This window comes from Schistocerca piceifrons, chromosome 9 (genome assembly GCF_021461385.2).
Source record: "Schistocerca piceifrons isolate TAMUIC-IGC-003096 chromosome 9, iqSchPice1.1, whole genome shotgun sequence".
NCBI lineage: Eukaryota > Metazoa > Arthropoda > Insecta > Orthoptera > Acrididae > Schistocerca > Schistocerca piceifrons.
In genome coordinates, this window is record NC_060146.1 from 153,743,635 (window position 1) to 153,766,230 (window position 22,596).

A 22,596-nucleotide genomic window follows, 5' to 3' on the forward strand; every position below is an offset into this window, starting at 1 on the left:
CTTTGTCTACATCACCAAAGTGAAACTTGTCACAACAAGGACAAGTAATTTTGTGTACCCCACTGTGGCTCGTAATTGGGTCTTATCTTTACTATTGAAAATACACAGGGCTGTGTTGTTTCTCACGTAGTAGAATCTCCTATAGTTGCAGGGTTTCAGTGTTTTAGCTACCAAAAAAAAAATTCAAATGGCTCTAAGGACTATGGGACTATATCTGAGGTCATCAGTCCCGTAGACTTAGAACTATTTAAACGTAACTAACCTAAGGACAGCACACACATCCATGCCCGAGGCGGTATTCGAACCTGCGACCGTAGCAGCAGGGCGGTTCCGGACTGAAGCGCCTAGAACCACTCGGCCAATCGGCCGGCTTTTGGCAACACTTTTCGGCACCTGTGCTATGCATGAAATTGTACACCACTTCCTGCAACTATTGGAATAGCAGAGGGTACATATAAGGGGAGGGGGGGTTGGGAATAATTTTCCACCTTTAGTTTCTTCTGTACGATCTGACCAGTCAGGTAAGAATTTATAGCAATAAATTTCTCTAGATCAAATTCTTCGTTAAATTTGGGTACAAATAAGAGACGCTAAGTGTAAAGCTGCATGTTTGTGTGTCACTATTGCAAACAAAAAGGTATTACGAGCGTGTAATATAGTTTTTCTTTAAATTTTGAAACAATGCGTTTGTTTACTGATGCCAGTGCTTAAATTTAGGAAATATGTGGTTTTATTTTGTAAATGGAAGGGTGAAGGGGCAGAAAGTAAAGAACTATTGAAAATAAAGAACTACTGATGTCAGCTGCAATTGTTGCCTATGTCGATTGTGAATAGAACTTCCTTTTTTTCTTCTTTTTTACAGAAATTACGTAACTCATAATGAAAAGAAATACAGAGAGTTTTTGCAGTGAATTTTTGTGACGAGATGATTCAGAAGAAGCAGGAGCTTGCAACGGGTGGGATACTTAAAGCCAAAGCTTCTTGAAAGCATTGAGGAATTCGGTGAATTTTCTGCCTGTATTTTAGTTAAATATGTGGTGTACAACGTCCAGTTTTCGACTTTCGATTTATATACGTAGGATCTGTAACGTGTAAAACGATGTGGGGTCTCTCGGACTCCTACGTTTAACACGAGACTTACGACACAAATTATTTGATATTTTTAATGTATGTCCCGAGGATCATTCAATAAGTAAAGCCCCACATTTTTTAAAGTCATTCATATACATACGCAAACGTCCTTTGTGGTGCTTCACATTTGATGTTTATTCTGTACGCCGGTGAAGTTTCGAACCGTTCTGTCAGATGGTAGACCCGCAGTACAGCGTCAAAATGGCGTCTACATACGACTCATATTACAAGCAGGGTGCTGTTATTGAATTCTTGTTTGCAGAAAAAGAAACTGTGGTGAACATCCGTAAACGTTTGTGTGCAGTGTATGGCGATGCTGCAGTTGGTAGGAGTACAGTTGTGACATAGGTAAAGAAAGTTTCAGCCTCAGGAAATGCAGAAACAGAGCTCCATGATCAGCCAAGCTCGGGACGTCCTGTCACAGCCACTGCTCCAGACATGTTGAATCGTGCTGACGCCATGATTCGTGCGCACTGGCGCATCACAACTCGATAATTGGCTCTACAGTTGTCGATCAGCTTTGCAAGTGCGTCTACAATGATCGACACTCTTGGATATTCAAGAGGTACTCACGATGGATTCCACGAATGCTGACAGCCGACCACAAGATACAAAGAACGGCCATTCCATCTGAATTGTTGGAGCGTTTTGAGGCCGACGGAGAGGTCTTTCTGTCACGGATCGTTACGGGGGACAAAAGCTGGGTGCACCACTTTGCGTCGGAGACAAAAAGGCAGACAATGGCTTGACATCATTCTCATTCACCACACAAGAAGAAATTCAATGCCCCCCCCCCCCCCCCCCCCCTGCTGGAAAAGTCATGGTGAGAGTCTTCTAGGATTGTGATGGCGTCAGTCTCGTGGATGTGATGCCAACAGGGTCAACCATCAATTCAGAGGCATACGTGAAGACCCTGAATAAACTCAAGAACCATTTGCGACGTGTTCGATCGGACAAGAATGCAGCAGAAAGCTTTCTCCGACACGACAACGCACGCCCAGACACAGGTCTGAGAACTCGGGAACACATCGCCAAACTGGGTTGGACATCATTGCCTCATCCACCCTTCAGTCCAGACCTGACATCCTCGGACTTCCTTCTCTTTTGGGCCGCTTAATGATTCACTGTGGGGAACACACTTTGAAGACGTAGTGAAAACATGGCTACGTCTACAGTACAAGAGCTTTAACCAGCAGGGAATACACGGTCTTCCACAATGCGGGCGTACGGCCATAGAACGTGGCGGAGACTGTGTAGAAATATAGGACATGGACAAGAAATGTTTATGTATATTGTCACCAAATTCTGACTCGTAACTGTAAATATGTTCTGAGAAATAGAATGTGGGGCATTACCTATTGAACGAGCCTCGTATGTATCTACATCCATACTCCGCAAGCCACCTGACGGTGTGTGGCGGAGGGTACCTTCGGTACCTCTATCGGTTCTCCCTTCTATTCCATTCTCGTATTATTCGTGGAAACAAAAGAATGTCGGTATGCCTCTGCGTGGGCTCTAATCTCTCTGATTTTATCCTCATGGTCTCTTAGCGAGATATACGTAGGAGGGAGCAATATACTGCTTGACTCCTCGCTGACGGTATGTTCTCGAAACTTCAACAAAAACCCTTACTGAGCCACTGAGCGTCTCTCTTGCAGTCTTCCACTGGAGTTTATCTATCATCTTTGTAACGCTTTCGCGGTTACGAAATGATCCTGTAACGAAGAGCGCTGCTCTCCGTTGGATCTTCTCTATCTCTTCTATCAACCCGATCTGGTACGGATCCCACACCGGTGAGCAGTATTCAAGCAGTGGTCGAACAAGTGTACTGTAACCTACTTCCTTTGTTTTCGGACTGTATTTGCTTAGGATTCTTCCAATGAATCACAGCATCTGCTTTACCGACGATTAATTTTATATGGTGATTCCATTTTAAACCACTACTAATGCCTACTCTCAGATAATTTATGGAATTAACAGTTTCCACTTGCTGACATGCTATATTATAGCTAAATGATAAAGGATCTTTCTTTCTATGTATTCGCAGCACATTACACTTGTCTACATTGAGATTCAGTTGCCATTCCCTGCACCATGGGTTAATTCGTTGCAGATCCTCCTGCATTTCAGTACAATTTTCCATTGTTACAACGTCTCGATATACTGAAGCATCATCCGCAAAAAGCCTCAGTGAACTTCCGATGTTATCCACAAGGTCATTTTTATATATATTGTGAATAGCAACGGTCCTACGACACTCCCCTACGGCACACCTGAAATCACTCTTACTTCGGAAGACTTCTCTCTTCAATACAATCACACAGTGGGTCTGATAGTCCATATGCTCTTACTTTTTTCATTAAACGATTGTGGGGAATTATATCGAGCGCCTCGCGGAAGTGAAGAAACACAGTATCTACCTGGGAGCCCGTGTCTACGGCCCTCTGAATCTCATGGACGAATAGCGCGAGCTGGGTTTCACACGATCATCTTTTTCGAAACCCATGCTGATTCCTACAGAGTAGATTTCTAGTCTCCAGAAACGTCATTATACTCGAACATAATACGTGTTCCAAAATTCTACAAGTGATCGACGTTAGAGATATAGGTCTATAGTTCTGCACATCTGTTCCACGTCCCTTCTTGAAAACGGGGATGACCTGTGCCCTTTTCCAATCCTTTGGAACGCTACGCTCTTCTAGAGCCTACGGTACACTGCTGCAAGAAGGGGGGCCAAGTTCCTTCACGTACTCTGTGTAAAATCGAACTGGTATCCCATCAGGTCCAGCGGCCTTTCCTCTTTCGAGCGATTTTAATTGTTTCTCTATCCCTCTATCGTCTGTTTCGATATCTATCATTTTGTCATCTGTGCGACATCCTAGAGAAGGAACTACAGTGCAGTCTTCCTCTGTGAAACAGCTTTGGAAAAAGGCATTTAGTATTTCAGCATTTAGTCTGTCATCCTCTGTTTCAGTACCATTTTGGTCACAGAGCGTCTGGACATTTTGTTTTGATCCACCTACCGCTTTGACGTAAGACCAAAATTTAGTAGGATTTTCTGCTAAGTCAGTGCACAGAAATTTATTTTCGAATTCATTGAACGCCTCTCGCATAGCCCTCCTCACACTTCATTTCGCTTCCCTTAATTTTTATTTGTCTTCAAGGCTTTGGCTATGTTTATGTTTGCTGTGAGGTTCTCTTTGCTTCCGTAGCAGTTTTCTAACTCGGTTGTTGTACCACGGTGGCTCTTTTCCATCTTACTATTTTGCTTGCCACATACTGATCTAATGCATATTGTACGATGGTTTTGAACTTTGTCCACTGTATTTTTACAATTACTTAAGTGTTTGAATAGTCCTTGTATATTTTAGTGAACTACATAAATCCTGCAACGTTTTACTATTTATCACACAAAACCACATACATTTGTGTGTTTTTTTTAATAGTTCTGTGGCGCCATGAATAAGTAGAGGCGTGGATTTGGGGAATTTTAGTAAATCTGGTGCATCTTTGGCTGGAAGGCAGTATTTACGGGACCGACTGGCACATCGGATGGCAGGTGCGGGCGATGTTATTATTTGGCAAACGACTGTGCGAGGCAGGTTTACGACACCGGTCGCAGCTTATAAGGCACTGCCCGGCGGGCTCCGTATACAAATGTGAAGTAATCTGGCAGCACAGGGCACCGACGTGCTGTGAGAAACCTGTACGTTGCAGTTAGAACAGCACCTAGATACATGTGTGTAGGGGCCGAAGCGGGCAGAGGAAAGCTGAAGTTGTAATTATCGCAGAGCGCTCCACTTGTAACATCCAGAGAAACTACGTTGACATATGCACTACTGGCCATTAAAATTGCTACACCAAGAAGTAATGCATATGATAAACGGGATTAGCTTTTCAGAGCATTCACACAAGGTTGGCGCCGGTGCCGACACCTACAACATGCTGACATGAGGAAAGTTTCCAACCGATGTCTGATACACAAACAGCAGTTGACCGGCGTTGCCTGGTGAAACGTTGTTGTGATGCCCCGTGTAAGGAGAAGAAACGCGTACCATCACGTTTCCGGCTTTGATAAAGGTCGGATTGTAACCTATCGCGATTACTGTTTATCGTATCGCGACATTGCTGCTCGCGTTGGTCGAGATCCAATGACTGTTACCAGAATATGGTATCGGTGGGTTCAGGAGGGTAATACGGAACGCCGTGCTGGATCCCAACGGCCGCGTATCCCTAGCTGTCGAGATGACAGGCATCTTATCCACATGCCTGTAGCGGATCGTGCAACCACGTCTCGACACCAGAGTCAACAGATGCGGACGTTTGCAAGATAACAACCATCTGCACGAACAGTTCGACGACCTTTGCAGCAGCGTGGACTATCAGCTCGGAGACCACCGCTGCGGTTACCGTTGACACTACATCACAGACAGGAGCGCCTGCAATGGTGTACTCAACGACGAACCTGGATGCACGAAAGGCAATGCGTCGTTTTTTCGGATGAATCCAGGTTCTGTTTACCACATCATGATGGTCGCATCCGTGTTTGGCGACATTGCGGTGAACGTACATTGGAAGCGTGTATTCGTCATCACCATACTGGCGTATCACCCGGCATTATGGTATGGGGTGCCATTGGTTACACGTCTCTGTGACCTCTTGTTCACATTGACGGCACTTTGAACAGTGGACGTTACATTTGAGATGTGTTACAACCCGTGGCTCTACCCTTCATTTGATCCCTGCGAAAGCCTACATTTCAGCAGGATAATGCAGGACCGCATGTTGTAGGTCGTGTACAGGCGTTTCTGGATACAGAAAATGTTCGACTGCTGCCCTGGCCAGCACATTCTCCAGATCTCTCACCAATTGAAAAGGTCTGGTCAATGGTGGCCGAGCAACTGGCTCGTCACAATACGCCAGTCGCTACTCTTTATGCAGTGTGGTATCGTGTTGAAGCTGCATGGGCAGCTGTACCTGTACACGCTATCCAAGCTCTGTTTCACTCAATGCCCAGGCGTATCAAGGCCGTTATTACGGCCAGAGATGGTTGTTCTGGGTACTGATTTCTCCGGATCTATGCACCCAAATGCGTGAAAACGTAATCACATGTCAGTTCTAGTATTTGTCCAATGAATACCCGTTTATCATCTGCTTCTTGGTGTAGCAATTTTAATGGCCAACAGTGTAGTAACCTTATTGTCCTACAGTACCGGAATAACGTGATTATCGGTTAAAATGTTATACGTGTACCGCTATCGCAGTAACGAAATGAATAACGATACGTAAAGTAACCCCCCCTCCCCTTCCGCCCCTGAACAAGGACCTTGCCATTGGTGGGGAGGCTTGCGTGGCTCAGCTATTCAGACAGCCGTACCGTAAAGTTGCAACCACAACGGAGGGGTATTTTTTAAGAGGCCAGACAAACTTGTTGTTCCTGAAGACGGGCAGCAGCCTTTTGAGTAGTTACAGGGGCAACAGTCTGGATGATTGGTTGATCTGGCCTTGTAACATGAACCAAAATGGCCTTGCTGTGTTGGTACTGCGAACGGCTGAAAGCAGGTGGTAACTACAGCCGTAATGTTTCCAGAGGGCATGAAGCTCTACTGTATGATTAAATGATGATCGTATCCTCTTAGGTAAAATATTCCGGTTGTAAAATAGTCCCCCATTCGGATCTCCAGGCAGGGACTACTCAGCAGGACGTCATCATCAGGAGAAAGAAAACTGGTGTTGAACGGATTGGTGCGTGGAATGTTAGATCCCTTGCAGGAATGGTAGAAAAATTAAAAAGGGATGCATAGGTTAAAGTAGATATAGTGGGAATTAGTGAAGTTTGGTGGCACGAGGAACAGAACTTCTGGTCAGGTGAATACAGAGTTATAAATACAAAAATAGTTGTAACGCAGCAGTAGGTTTAATGATAAGCAACGAACTAGGAGCGCGAACAGTATAATTAACGCATTATTGTAGCCAAGATAGATACGAAGTCCACATCCACCACAGTAGTTAATATGCCAACTAGCTCTGCAGATGAGTAAGAGATTGAGGAAATGTATGATGAGATAAAAGAAATTATTCAGATAGTGAAGGGAGACGAAAATTTAATAGTCATGGGGGACTGGAATTCTATAGTAGGAAAACGAAGAGAGGGAAAAGTAGCAGGTGAATACGGACCGGAGGTGATGAATGAAACAGGAAGCTGCCTGGTAGAATTTTGCACTTAGCTCTTCGTTTAAGAATCATGAGAGAAGGCTGTATACGTGGAAGAGATCTTTAGACACCAGAAGGTTTCAGAATTATTATATAATGGTTAGATAGAGATGTAGGAAAAAGATTTTAACTGTAAGTCATATCCAGGGTCACATGTGGACTTTGACCGTAATTTATTGGCTCTGGAGCGTCATTCCATTATGTTACAACGAGAATGGTATGTGGCGTAACGTTATCAATGATTATGTTACTTGCCGGCCGGTGTGGCCGAGCGGTTCTCCTCAACGGCGAATCGGTGTAGATCCCTCAGAGTGGTTGGTAGGTCACGTCGACCGCAAACAGCACTTTTCAATCTATGCCAGGCATGTTCGATGGAGTTCGTGTCTGGAGAACATGCTACCCACTCTAGTCGAGCGATGTCGTTATCCTGAAGGAAGTCATTCTCAAAATTGTGCACGATGGGGGCGCGGATTGTCGTCCATGAATGCCAAGCCAATATGCTGCCGATGTGGTTGCACTATCGGTCGGAGGAGGCATTCACGTATCGTACACCAGTTACGACGCCTTCCGTGACTGCCACCGGCGTACGTCGGCCCCACATAATGCCACCCCAAAACAGCAGGGAACCTCCACCTTGCTGCACTCGCTGGACAGTGTGTCTAAGGCGTTCTGCCTGACCGGATTGCCTCTAAACACGTCTCCGACGATTATCTGGTTGAAGGCATACGCGACGCTCATGGGTGAAGAGAACGTGATGCCAATCCTCAGCGGTTCATTCGGCATGTTGTTGGGTCCATCTGTACCGCACTACATGGTGTCGTGGATATAAAGGTGGTGCTCGCCATAGACGTCGGGAGTGAAGTTGCACATCATGCAGCCTATTGCGCACAATTTGAGTCGTAACAGACGTCCTGTGGCTGCACGAAAACCACTATTCAGTATGGTGACGTTGCTGTCAGGATTCCTACGAGCCACAATCCGTAGATAGCGGTCATCTACTGCGGTAGTAGCCCCTGCGCGACCTGAGCGAGGCATGTCTTCGACAGTTCCTGTCTCTCTGTTTCTCCTCCTTGTCCCAACAACATCACTCTGGCTCACTCCGAGACGTCTTGACACTTCCCTTGTTGAGAGCCCTTCCTGGCACAAAGTAACGATGCGGACGCGATCGAACCGCGGTATTGACTGTCTAGGCATGGTTGAACCACAGATAATACGAGCCGTGTACTTCCTTCCTGGTGGAATTAGTGGAACTGATCGGCAGTCGGGCCCCTTCCGTCTAATAGGCGATGCTCATGCATGGTTGTTTACAGCTTTGGGTGGGTTTAGTGACATCTCTGAACAATCAAAGAGACTGTGTCTGTGATACAATATCCACTAACGTCTATCTTCAGGCGTTCTCGGAACCGGGGTGATGCAAAACTTTTTTGATGTGTGTATTTCGTTAAGATTCGGACCCCTGATCGTTACGTCCTCAAGGCTGGCAAACCGCTGCGCTGCGCAATCGCCTCTGTTCAGCGCAACGTCGGCTTCGATGTAATAAAGTCAATGACACACTTTCCTTTGTTTCTATGCACGCTCTGGCGTGAGTCAGCCCTCTCTCCCAAACCATACCTCTCGATCGATCTGACATATTACAACCCCTGCCCTCAAAGGGCTGTAACAGTACATATAAATGTATTGTTAGTTAACTGAATTTTCATTCTGAAAAAGTTATGCTATCTCTGTAGCACGTAATTTTCCACATGAAACTTAATTCCAAGATTCTAATTTGCACATAAAAATTCCACTCGATAATTACAAAAAGAGAGTCTGCGAAATCCATTGCTGGGATGTGCATTTTTCTAATGACCACTCAGAGCACATTTTCATATACAATAAAATTTTTGTATTTTATTGGAGTAAAAGACGTTTCCACATCATAGCTGTTCCGAATTTCTGCTTGTGGATGGCGCTTTTGTTGGATAGCAGAACCGTGTCACCCTTTTCGTCTATTTCTTGCTCTATCGCTGACACCTTCCTCCACTCACAAACTAACAATATCGTCAAGCTCGTGAAAGTTAAAACTGATAAGTTGTTCAAGCGAACACATTTTGTACTAAACTGTACCGTACTGAATGAAAAAGGCACGTAGTTCACGAGGCGCTGTCTAGAAGACCTGTCAACAACACGTGTAAACAACAAACAAAGAAGGCGATAACCGAACCGACAACAAAACATTTTAGGGTGGGCAATTTAAGGAGGCTAGGGAGAGTACATCTACATCTGCATTACACGGATCCTCTGAAAATCACATTTAAGTGCCTGGCACAGGGTTCATCGAACCACCTTCCCAATTCTCTATTATTCCAATGTCGTACAGCGTGCGGAACGAGCTTTGATTTCCCTTGTTTTATCATGGTGATGGTTTCTCCCTATGGAGGTCGGCGTCAACAAAATATTTTCGCATTCGGAGGCGGAAGATGGTTATTGTAATTTCGTGAGAAGATTCCTCCGCAACGGAAAACGCCTTTCTTTTAATGATGTCCACCCCAAATCCTGTGTCAATGCAGTGACGCTCTCTCTCATATTTCGCGATAGTACAAAACGTGCTGCCCTTCTTTGAATTTTTTCTCTCTACTCCGTCAATCCCATCTGGTAAGGATCCCACACCGCACAACACTACTGTAAAAGAGGACGGACAAGCGTAGTATAGGCAGTCTCCTAAATAGATCTAATACATTTCCTGTCCTTCCAATAAAACGCAGTCTTTGGTTAGCCTTCCCCACAACAGTTCCTGTGTGTTCCTTCCAATTTAAGTTGTTTGTAATTGTAATTCCTAGCTATTTAGTTGAATTTATGGCCTTTAGGTTTGACTGATTTAACGTGAAACCGATTTAACAGATTCCTTTTAGCACTCATGTGGATGGCCTCACACTTTTCGTTATTTAGGATCAGTTAACAATTACCAGTTTTCGCATCAACCTAAGACGGCTTCTCAGATTGTCTCCCAAACCGTTTATATAGCAAGGGTCTATAACACTACCTTGGGGAACGCCAGAAATCACCTATGTTTTACTCCATGACTTCCCGTTAATTATTACGAACTGTGACCTCTCTGACAGGAAATCACGTATCCTGATGACGATGATGTTTGGTTTGTCGGGCGCTCAACTGTGCGGTTATCAGCGCACGTACAGATTCCCAATCTTTGAGCAGTCCACTTTCATGAATGATGATGAAATAATGATGAGGACAACACAAACCCCCACCGGGAATCGAACCCGAGATCCCGTGCTCGGGAATCTTGAACGCGACCGCTAGACCACGAGATGCGGACATCACGAATCCAGTCACATAACTGAGTCGATATTCCATAAGCCGGGAATCGAACCCGGGATCCCGTGCTCGGGAATCGTGAACACGACCGCTAGACCACGAGATAGGGACATCACAAATCCAGTCACATAACTGAGTCGATATTCCATAAGCACGCAATTTCACTACAAACCGGTTGTGTGGTACAGTGTCAAAAGCCTTCCAGCAATCCATAAATACGGAAGCAATTTGAAATCCCATGTCGATAGCAGTCAACACTTTGCGAGAGTAAAGAGCTAATTGTGTTTCACAAGGACGATGTTTTCTAAATCCGTGTTGACTGTCAATAATATAGAAGCATTCCGCCACAGCTGACATCGTGGAGTGAGTTCGAAAGTTTCGAGCGTTCTCAGAGATCACATCGAGGGAGTTAAAGTCTAGATCAGTTACCTATCAACAGCGTGTGCAAGTCGAAGTAAATGGGAGGCTAAATTGCAGGCTACTGCTGAGTTATTTGGTTGCTGAAGGGGAAAAGCTGCAAAATGTTCATTAAACTTAAGAAACTTGCACCTGATAAACCACTGGTACTGAAAGTGATAAAGTCTGTTGAGAGTTCGCGCTTACGGCCTATGCAATGACATATGCGGTTGGATAGAAAGTTTTCTAACAGACAGGGAGCAGTATGTCATCCTGAATGGGGTAACTTCAACAGAAACAAGAGTAACTTCAGGTGTGCCCCAGGGCAGCGTAATAGGTCCTCTGCTTTTTACGATTTATATAAACGATCTGGTTGATGGTATTGACAGCGGCCTTAGACTGTTTGCCGATGGTGTTGTAGTCTACAGGAAAGCAGTATCACACCAAAGTTGTGAAAAAATCAATGAGGATTTGCAGAAGATAAATGCATGGTATAATGACTGGCAGTTATCTCAGTATGTCATCCTGAATGGGGTAACTTCAACAGAAACAAGAGTAACTTCAGGTGTGCCCCAGGGCAGCGTAATAGGTCCTCTGCTTTTTACGATTTATATAAACGATCTGGTTGATGGTATTGACAGCGGCCTTAGACTGTTTGCCGATGGTGTTGTAGTCTACAGGAAATCAGTATCACACCAAAGTTGTGAACAAATCAATGAGGATTTGCAGAAGATAAATGCATGGTATAATGACTGGCAGTTATCTCAGTATGTCATCCTGAATGGGGTAACTTCAACAGAAACAAGAGTAACTTCAGGTGTGCCCCAGGGCAGCGTAATAGGTCCTCTGCTTTTTAGGATTTATATAAACGATCTGGTTGATGGTATTGACAGCGGCCTTAGACTGTTTGCCGATGGTGTTGTAGTCTACAGGAAAGCAGTATCACACCAAAGTTGTGAACAAATCAATGAGGATTTGCAGAAGATAAATGCATGGTATAATGACTGGCAGTTATCTCTCAATATTAGTAAGTGTAACCTACTGCGTATAACAAGGCGAAAATCCCCATTAATGTATGAGTACAAAATAAATGATCAGTCTTTGGAAGCTGTAACATGTGGGTGTGACTATTCGAAATGATCTCAGATGGAATGATCAGATTACACAAGTAACGGATATGGCGAACTCTAGACTGCAGTTTATTGGTAGAATCCTGAAGTGATGCAGTCCTTCAGCGAAGGAAATAGCTTACAGTACATTAGTTCGTCCAGTCTTATTGTTCGTCTGTATGGGACCCTTACCAGTTAGGTCTGATGCAAGATATTGAGAGGGTCCAAAGAAGAGCTGCAAGATTCGTGACTGGTACATTTAGCCATCGCGAGAGCGTTACAAATCTCATAGAAAGTTTGAAGTGGGACACACTTGCAGATAGACGATACGCTAAACAATCTTCACCGAGGATGTAGAGCATATATTATTACCACCAACTTTCAAATCGCGTAATGATCATCATTCAAAGATAAGGGAAATAAGAGCTCGTACTGAGGCGTTCAGACAGTCGTTTTTCTCTCGCGCGATCCGCAAGTCGAAGAAAGGGCGAGGGGTGGGGGGACGGAATATGACTTTGGCTTGAATTGTGCCCTCCGCCGCACACCGCTTGGTGGCTAGCGGAGTATATATGTAGATGTAGATGTAGACGCATATGTAGAGTCTTCCCGTAGCGCTCCAGTGAAATGGACCTTGTGTCCCACCACGGCTAAATGACAAAATAAGCGTGTTTCTGAAAACCACTTCAGCAGACGTCCGTACCGTGGAGCACTTCGAGTGTTGAGCTAAACGAAGGGGTTAATCGACCACGCCTTATTATTCCATTCTCCTCGGACACCAGTCAATGAGTTTCTAACATATCTTGGAGATAAAGACATCACTATCGTTTTCAAAACTGCTGAACCACCAACATCGTCAGACGGTTGCCTTCCTTTTATTGTAGGACCTGAAGGATTTTCTCGACTCTGCAAACGAAGGGGCTGTCTTCATGAGCCTGGGCACCAACATCCGCAGCGATAAGCTTGGCGAAAGCAGCAGGCGGGCCTTCCTGGAGGCCTTCCAGGAGCTGCCCCAGAAGGTGCTCTGGAAATGGGAGTCCGAATCCCTGCCTAATCAGCCGTCCAACGTCAAGATCATCAAGTGGGCTCCTCAAAACGACATTTTGGGTACGTGCACTTCATCTTCATACACCACTCTCTATACTTACTCTATCAGGACACGTCTATTAGATCAGCATCTATCTGACACACAGAAGACAGACGTCCCATATGACTCTTTGGAGGCGATACGATATCAGCTCGTCAAACGCATGTGTCGTCTAGCGCGACGATTTCAACGAGCTTAAACATTGTCTCTGCCGCAATGAAGAGTCACCCGACACACTTTTCAACTCGGTAACTCTACTACTTGTCTAGTCTTGATATACTGTGACCCATATATTGTGCAGCTATTCTCTACCCTTTTCAGAGTCGGTTAAGTCGCGACATGCTGCTCTCTCCCTCCCTCTCTATTTGTTTAGTCGGTTCCGACTCTCCGTGACCCCATGAAGCACTCCAATTACTTCTGTCCTCCACTTTTTGCTCTAATATTGACCTTTTCGTTCTCTTCGCAGTTCATGGGACTCTAACAAGTTTCCTCCAGCAATACAATTCAAAGGCGTCCATTCTTCACCGATCTGCCATTCTAATGGTCGAGGTCTCATATCCATACATCACAAATGGAAAGACTATACCCCTTACAATACGGATCTTTGTTGCTAACGTTATATGTCTACTCCTTAAAACCTTGCCAAGATTTGAAGTTGCATTTCTACCAAGCAGCAAGTGGCTGCAGCCACCATCAGCAGAAATCTGGGAACCGAGAAAATTAAACGTAGACACTACTTCCATTGTTTCTCATTCTATTTCTCATGAAATTATACGTGTAGTTACTATATTTTCGATTCCGTAACATTCAGCCTAAGACCAGCTTTTTTACTTTCTTCTTTCACCTTCAGCAAAAGTCTTTAATTCTTCTTCAATTTCTGCCAACAGTATAGTATCATCTGGGTATCTAAGGTTATTTATATTTATTCATGATACTTTCATCCCTGTTTCTTCTTCATCTAGCCTGGCATTCGTCATAATTTGTTCTGCATACCGATTCAATGAGCAGGGTGATAATATGCAGCCTTGCCGTACTCCTCTCTGAATCTTGATCCATTTACTTGTTCCACGCATAATTCTCATCGTGGCTTCTTGGTGACAGTGTATACTGCTATTCCCATATTTTTTTAGTACTTCCCATAATTTATTGCGATCGCCACATTCAAAGACTTTGGCATAATGAATGAAGCAGAGATAGACACCTTTCTGGAATTTTCATGCCTTTCCCATAATCCACCGCATGTTGGCAATTTGATCTCTGATTCCTCTTCCTTTAGGAAATCCCGCACTATACCACTATATACCACTTGCGTCATACGCCGCATCCAGCGGGAACTTTCGACCGCCACGCTTGACGTATTTTTAAATTGAATAGACTTTCCTTGACTTCTAGCTGCTCAGTCTGGCATCTGCACAGTGGGGTACTTAGCCGACTTCTGGCAACACTGGTACCCAACGCATATACTGTATCTGTGTGGGACAAGTTAAGAAATTACATATGGCAAAATGATAGAGGTAGTGAGAAATGGAGGTGAAATAGATCTATAGTTGAAGAATACCTTGAAGCTACGTTAAGTGAAATGGGCGAAGTTATGAGAAAAGAATACAACATGACGCTAAAGGATACTTAAGAGATGACATTCATGACGTTGGCCGAAAATATTTTCAATTTATTCTCTATTTATTGGTAGAAGTCATGGACACTAAGTTCCCAAAGTTTCAGTGATGTAATCGCCACCGAAGTGCCTGAAAAATAATTAAATGTGTGATATAGACTTCCCGCCAAGCTACAGTTCAATACTAGCTCTGTGAACAACGAGTCTGTGGTTTACTTTCAGGCAATCTTACAGGGGAGACATCTAGAATGTTTTGATGTGTACTCTTTTCTTTTATACGGTAGTGGAAATCGGTATATCACATCTGTAGGAAAACTGATATTATCGGTTGGAATAGTTGTGCATAGTGTACACGCAGACAAATGGTATCGCTTTTTATGTCAGTAGTACAGTGTTTAACAAGACATCAATGGTTCAGATGGTAGAGGATGGAACCAACCGGCTGATATGACCGAGCTGTTCTAGGCGACCCCTACGGTCGCAGGTTCGAATCCTGCCTCGGGCATGGATGTATGTGATGTCCTTATGTTAGGTTGAAGTAGTTCTGAGTCTAGGGGACTGATGACCTCAGATGGTAAGTCTCATAATGTTTAGAGCCATTTTTTAATCTAGCCTACCTCTTCTTCCAGGAATTTCGGTCCATATTTGTCTTTCATAGTCAATTCGGTCTTTTCTATCGAGATCATCAATTACTGCAACTACTACTATCATCATCATAGTTATTACTACTCTTAGCAGTATTAGTAGTCACTATTGGTATATTTGTTGAAGTAATTAACGTCAAAATAATATCTCAGATAGACATAATTGAACCACAAGTCGTCATCATTATATCCGGTTTTGGTTGAGGCATCCTTACCTGTTCCAGTTTCAAGTAGCATGTAGCTGGTTTTCCGATCTCTTCTTAGGACGCCCAATACTCCTTGTCCATTGAGACATACATCTGTATGGTTGAGGCATCCTTACCTGTTCCAGTTTCAAGTAGCATGTAGCTGGTTTTCCGAACTCTTCTTAGGACGCCCAATACTCCTTGTCCATTGAGACATACATCTTTATATTAATTTAGGTAATCGTCATTTTTTCTTTACGCCTCTGTTTTCTGAAGTATGCTTTTGACACGCAGTTCAAAACTGAACCGTAAATTTACTTTAAACTTTTTTTTCTTAATGAATTTACTTTATTTACTAGCGATTCATCAAGAACATTAACACATTTAATCACACTAGGTGAGCGTGGAAGCAGTTGACAGGAAGTAACTAATGGAAACCATGAAATTACTTTTAACAAATGTGAATTTTATTCCTAAAAGCTTTTTCAAAACAGATTTAAATTATAAGCAGAAAAGCACCCTCGAAACATCAAGTTACAATTTTATTTACAGGCAGAAAGAACAATATTAACAGTATGAGACTTCGGGCTGAGAAGCTTGCCTGCTCCCTTTCAATATGGCCGTAGTCATGACCGCTCACAACAACCTCTGAAAGAGTACAAATGGTTCAAATGGCTCTGAGCACTATGGGACTTAACTGCTGTGGTCATCAGTCCCCTAAAACTTAGAACTACTTAAACCTAACTAACCTAATCATATCGCACACATCCATGCCCGAGGCAGGATTCGAACCTGCGACCGTAGCGGTCACGCGGTTCCAGACTGTAGCGCCTTTAACCGCACGGCCACTCCGGCCGGCTAAAGAGTACACTGGTACAAATCTGCAACACACCAGATTACTTTAAACTAAAAAAAAAATAAGTTAACAACTCACACAAACACGTAAACTATGCACCCCGTAAGAGGGATGGAAATGGTACAACACTCAAATTATTTGCCACCGAAAGTGCAATTTGTTTTCTTTTTTAAATGACTCTTACGGTTTAAGGGTGGCAACCTTATAACCTAAATTGACTATTTAAATAAAACTCATAAAATGCAAACTGATATAAAATGTACAACATGCTCTACACTAAACATATGCCACCTCGCAAGATGATAGGCAAGATAAAAACATATTTCAAGAATTCGGCCTTTAAGCAATAAATTCGTTAACACAGAATCCGACAAACATGACAGAGGCGGTTATTAACGTACGGTAGACCGACAGACAGACACTAACTGCCTAACAAATGCGGACGAGAGACAGACGAACAAGCTGGGGACGAGAGACTGACCGAGAAACACGTAGAAGTTAACAAGTAAATGAAACAACATATCAGCAATCACTCAACTTCTAATAAATTGCGATGTCTGCCGAAGACCTGGCGCAGCACCCCCAAACGCTCTCCCGAACCGTCCGCTGCCAGCCGCTTCAACGGACGCAGGAAGGCGCGCCGATCTCCCGTCTCATGGCGTCGCAGCTCGTACCGGCCAGCCCGATGTCGTGGGTTGCCTCCTGTTGCTCTCGTGTCGGCCGCGAAGTCACTACCCCCTCGCTAAACGGCGCGGCCCACTGGACTCACGTGGCGACCTCACATGCGCCGACGCTCCAGGTGGACAAGTCATCTTGTGTCCCACTGCGCGACCGACCAACCGATCGATCCAACCGCCAATGCCCATTGCCTGAGCAAACCCGAGCAGACTGGCGGCCTAACACATGCTGGCACTCCGGACGACCGACAGACACTAACCGCCTCACCGATGCGGACGAGAGACAGACCCAGACTAACTTGGCTGACCAACTGACCAGACTCGCCCAGACTGACAGACTGACCTCCTGGCGAGCTCATAGCGCCCCTTAAATGCACGTGAACAGGCAACCTTTCCCACCAGAGGGAGACACCAAAGCTGCGATCGCCACAGCGGCGCCACCACCAGAAACGTAGGGCGACTGCTTTACACTACGAGCTGCGGCGCGCTCTTCAAAACAGCAAATTTTACCACGGCTCAAAAACTTATTTCACAATTTTTTATCCGGTCTTTGAATCTGGAAGCAGCCAGAGACATTGGGAACCTCACCTTTGATGCTTCAATACTCCTTCTTCGACTGGTGGTTAGAGCCCCTGAGCCATACATCAGAAGTGGCAGTGTCATCACATTATAAAATTTTAGTTCTGTCTCTTTTCCAATTTTTGGAGGCGAGTGTGAATTACAGTACCTACCAATTGCTGGAATGTTTGCACTATGTTGTCTTGACCACAGTGCATGATATACACTGGCGTCCAAAATTAAATAAAAAACGGAAATTCTGTAAGGTTGCATTTATTTTGGCACGAAACAGTATAATTAGTAAGGTATCAACAATATAAATAATATAGAACGTAAAAAACTGCAACATGCGTAACTGTAGACCAAAATGTTCCTCGTTTTTCCTTTGTTTTTTCCAATTTAACGGATCTGCATACACATTCCGACGACTGCTTAAAGTGCTCAGTATTAGATGTGACCACCTCTGGCAGCAATACAGTCCTAATAGCGGGACTGCTACGGTCGCAGGTTCGAATCCTGCCTCGGGCATGGATGTGTGTGATGTCCTTAGGTTAGTTAGGTTTAATTAGTTCTAAGTTCTAGGCGACTGATGACCACAGATGTTAAGTCCCATAGTGCTCAGAGCCATTTTAACCAGTCCTAATAACGACGGGGCAGCTGTGATGATGTCATTAATCTCATATTGACGCAATGACACCTATTCTTACTGCAGAGCTGCTCGCATGTCTTGGAGAGGGGTTGACGGATGCTGACGTAATGGAACCCGTCTCCACAGTGCATCCCAGACATGCTCTATGTGGTTCAAATCGGGAGAGCTAGCAGGCTACGCCATGCGTGCAACATCTCCAGTTTTAAAGAAAACATCAACCACCTGCGCTGTATGAGATCGAGCATTATCGTCCATCGATGCGAAGTGTGGGCCTGCACCACCTCGCAACGACCGCCCATGAGATACCCAAATCTCGTCACGATACCTGACAGCAGTTAAACCTTGCCGATTCACCTGTACAATTTCGTAAAGAGGTGATCGAGTGGTGAACACAATCCGTGCCCACACCATTAGGGATCCTCCTCAATATCGGTCTCTTTCCACAATGTTTGGGTCCTGAAATCGTGTTCCACATTCCAACCAGATGCGAATCCATTGAGAATCACTCTCCAGATCAAATCGGGTCTCATCTGTGAAAAGAACATTGGCCCAGTGTTCGATCGTCCAGGTGGCAAATTGACGGCTCCACTTCAGACGTTCCCTTATGTGAAGACACGTCAGATGTACACATACGGCAGGTCCCTGACAGTAAAGGTCGCTCTGCTGAAGCCTTCTGTTCATCGTTGGCCTCGATGCAACACGTCCATTGGATGCTGCCAGGTCAGAAGCCAGCTGCTGTGCAGTACAGTTTCGGTCTCTACAAACTTTCGCCACATTCAAGAAAGAACAGAACGATTCACATGAAGCCATCAGGCCACATCAGTTTGCAACTGTCCTGATCCCATTCTTCCTATGTCCCTCCACTGCAGAGAGTCTGGTAGGTATCTTCTCTGTGTCATACTGCACCGCCTGTCTACACACTGACTGTGGATGTGGGACTTCCTGGCAAACACTATGCTGTTGATATGTGCCGTGACGTCATCGTTGACATGACTGTCCGTTGCCCTGAATGGTATCTTCCGTGCAGAACACGATCGTATGGCTATCTGTTGACAGTCTGTATGATCATAACGCGATTTGCCCATCCGGTTAGCCGCGCGGTTTAACGCGCTGCTTCCCGAACGGGAAGGCAAGCGGGTCCCCGGCACGAATCCGCATGGCGGATCAGTGTCGAGGTCTGCTGGCCTGCTTGTGGATGGTTTTTAAGGCGGTTTTCCATCTGCCTCGCCGAATGCGGTTCCCCTTATTCAGCCTCAGCTACACTGTGTTGGCGATTGCTGCACAAACACCGTTTCCACGTACGCGTACACCATAATTATTCTGCCACGCAAACATTTGGGGTTAGACTCGGCTGGTATGAGACGTTCACGGGAGGTCCACTGGGGGCCGAACCGCACAACAACCCTGCGCCTGGGTTCAGTGTGGGGCGGCGGTGGAGTGGGTGGTCTGCTGTGGCCTGTTGTGGGCTTGTGAACTACTGAGGGCTACAGCTGGATGTCTAGGTCCACAGTTAATACGTACATACATACATAAATACTGCGGATTAGACAAGGGACAGGGAAATAGCGGTTTGCTTTAATTTTCGACAACAGTGTGTTAGACCTCACATCCCAGGTATTTACAAGTATTTATTTCTTCTAGCGGTTCACCATCAATTATTATTTATTTCTCTATAATGCCCCTTACCACGGAATACCATTGTCTTACTTTTACCTTCAGGTATTATCATATTATAATTGTTTGCTACTTTGTGCAAGGACCAAATTGCTGTATTTAATTCATCTTCTGAGTCCGCAAAGATCATCAGCAAACACGAATGTATTTATAACTTTATTATTATGCTTATAATTGCGCACTGCTTTATTCTGTTATATCTGTATGAAGTCGTCTATGCACACATTAAATAATGTGGGTGATAAAGTAGACTCCTGTCTTACACCCTGAGATATGTTTCTCGCAAGCGGACTACCTTTTTGTACTTCGATTTTGTTTTGTATATACATACTCTGAATTACACTTAGATTCTGGGGTACAGCATTCTTTTTTAAAATTCCCTATAGTTTAAATCTATTAACTTTATCAGTAGCTTTTACATTGTCAATAAAGGCTATGTATGTGGGGTGATTATATTCTCTGTGTTTTCCAGTAATTCGGCAGATTGGAAAAATACAGTCTAAGCAAGAGCTTCCCAACCGAAACCCATTCTGATCCTCAATAAGAAATGTTTCCGACAGTACCATTAGCATATTTGTTATTAGTCTCGCATATATCTTGTAATCAGAGTTCAGAAGATTAATACATCGACAATTGCCAGATTTCCTGCGATCTCCTTTTTCAAATAGTGGTATAACAACTGCTGTTTGCCAATCCTCTGATATATTGTTGTTTTTCCAACAAGTACCAGTATTTACAAAATTCCATAGTTTTATGAGTAATGAGTCCAAAGTATATTTCGAAACTTCTACATTGAGGTAATCTTCCGCTGGGGATTTTCTGTTTTTAACACGACCTTCAATTCTTCCATCAATATAAAATCAACATGCTCGTAACTAACAGCAGTCTTCACATTTTCCTCATCACCTGTCCATAGACTTTGTAAATAATCCAAATATTCATTTTCTGAAACGGGATTAATTTGAACAATATCTCTCTCTTATTTATTAAATTGTTTCAGCTTCCTGGAGGCTTTTGTTTGTTGCTTATACACATCATGCTCCATTTCACTAAGAAAATGTTATCAGCTTTGTTGTTTTTTTTCCTGTCTGTCTTTTGACCACTGCTGTGTGTCGCTTCTAGTCGATATAGTCTCTTTGTTTCTTTGACTGTTTGATTGCAGACCAATAACTAAGCACAGAAATTAAGAACGTTCTGTAAATTCTTCCAGTGTGTGTAGTTCCTTGCCTGATGTAAGAAATGGTCTGATAGCCCACATCACGTATATTCTCGTGTTCGTCACGTTAATTTCTGAATTTGGCAATGACAGAGGTAAAGGATGGTCGAAAGTCCTTCCTAATCTCACCTCTTACCTCCTGGAGCAGTACATCTACATGTATACTCCGCAATCCACCACATGGTGCGTGGCGGAGGGTACCTCGTACCACAACTAGCATCTTCTCTCCCTGTTCCACTCCCAAGCAGAACGAGGGAAAAACGACTACCTATATGCCTCTGTACGAGCCCTAATCCCTCTTATCTTATCTTTGTGGTCTTTCCGCGAAATGTAAGTTGGCGGCAGTAAAATTGTACTGCAGTCAGCCTCAAATGCTGGTTCTCTAAATTTCCTCAGTAGCGATTCACGAAAAGAGCGCCTCCTTTCCTCTAGAGAGTCCCACCCGAGTTCCTGAAGCATTTCCGTAACAGTCGCGTGATGATCAAACCTACCAGTAACAAATCTAGCAGCCTGCCTCTGAATTGATTCTATGTCCTCCCTCAATCCGACCTGATAGGGATCCAAAACGCTCGAGCAGTACTCAAGAATAGGTCGTATTAGTGTTTTATAAGCGGTCTCCTTTGCAGATGAACCACATCTTCCCAAATTTAACCAGTGAACCGAAGACGACTATCCGCCTTCCCCACAACTGCCATTATATGCTTGTCCCACTTCATATCGCTCTGGAATGTTACGCCCAAATATTTAATCGACGTGACTGTGTCAGGCGCTACACTACTGATGGAGTATTCAAACATTACAGGATTCTTTTTCCTATTCATCTGCATTAATTTACATTTATCTAGAGTCAGCTGCCATTCTTTACACCAATCACACATCCTGTCCAAGTCATCTTGTATCCTCCTACAGTCACTCAACGACGACAGCTTCCCGTACACCACAGCATCATCAGCAAACAGCCGCGCATTGCAATCCACACTATCCAAAAGATCATTTATGTACACAGAAAACAACAGTGGACCTACCACACTTCCCTGGGGCACTCCAGAGGATACCCTCACCTCTGATGAACACTCACCATCGATTACAACGTACTGGGCTCTATTACTTAATAAGTCAAGTATTTTACGTACTTCAGCTGTGTGCGTGTACTGTGATGCCAGGTGATAATGTGGGCACGGTTTATAAATGTTTACGACGCGGATATCAGTCTGGCATTCACCTAGTCGGATATGGGAAACCTCTTAAAAACCACACACAGGTCGGCCGAAACA

The 22,596-nt window shown here is 44.3% G+C and overlaps 1 protein-coding gene across 1 annotated transcript in view; it reads left to right on the forward strand.

The window, feature by feature from the left end:
- Positions 1–22,596, forward strand: part of LOC124717175 (UDP-glucosyltransferase 2-like) — an 80,819-nt gene that overhangs the window by 16,254 nt on the left and 41,969 nt on the right. The window contains exon 3 of the mRNA XM_047243952.1: positions 13,046–13,268. Within this exon, the coding sequence (XP_047099908.1) occupies positions 13,046–13,268 (223 nt within the window). The remainder of the gene's footprint in view (positions 1–13,045; positions 13,269–22,596) is intronic.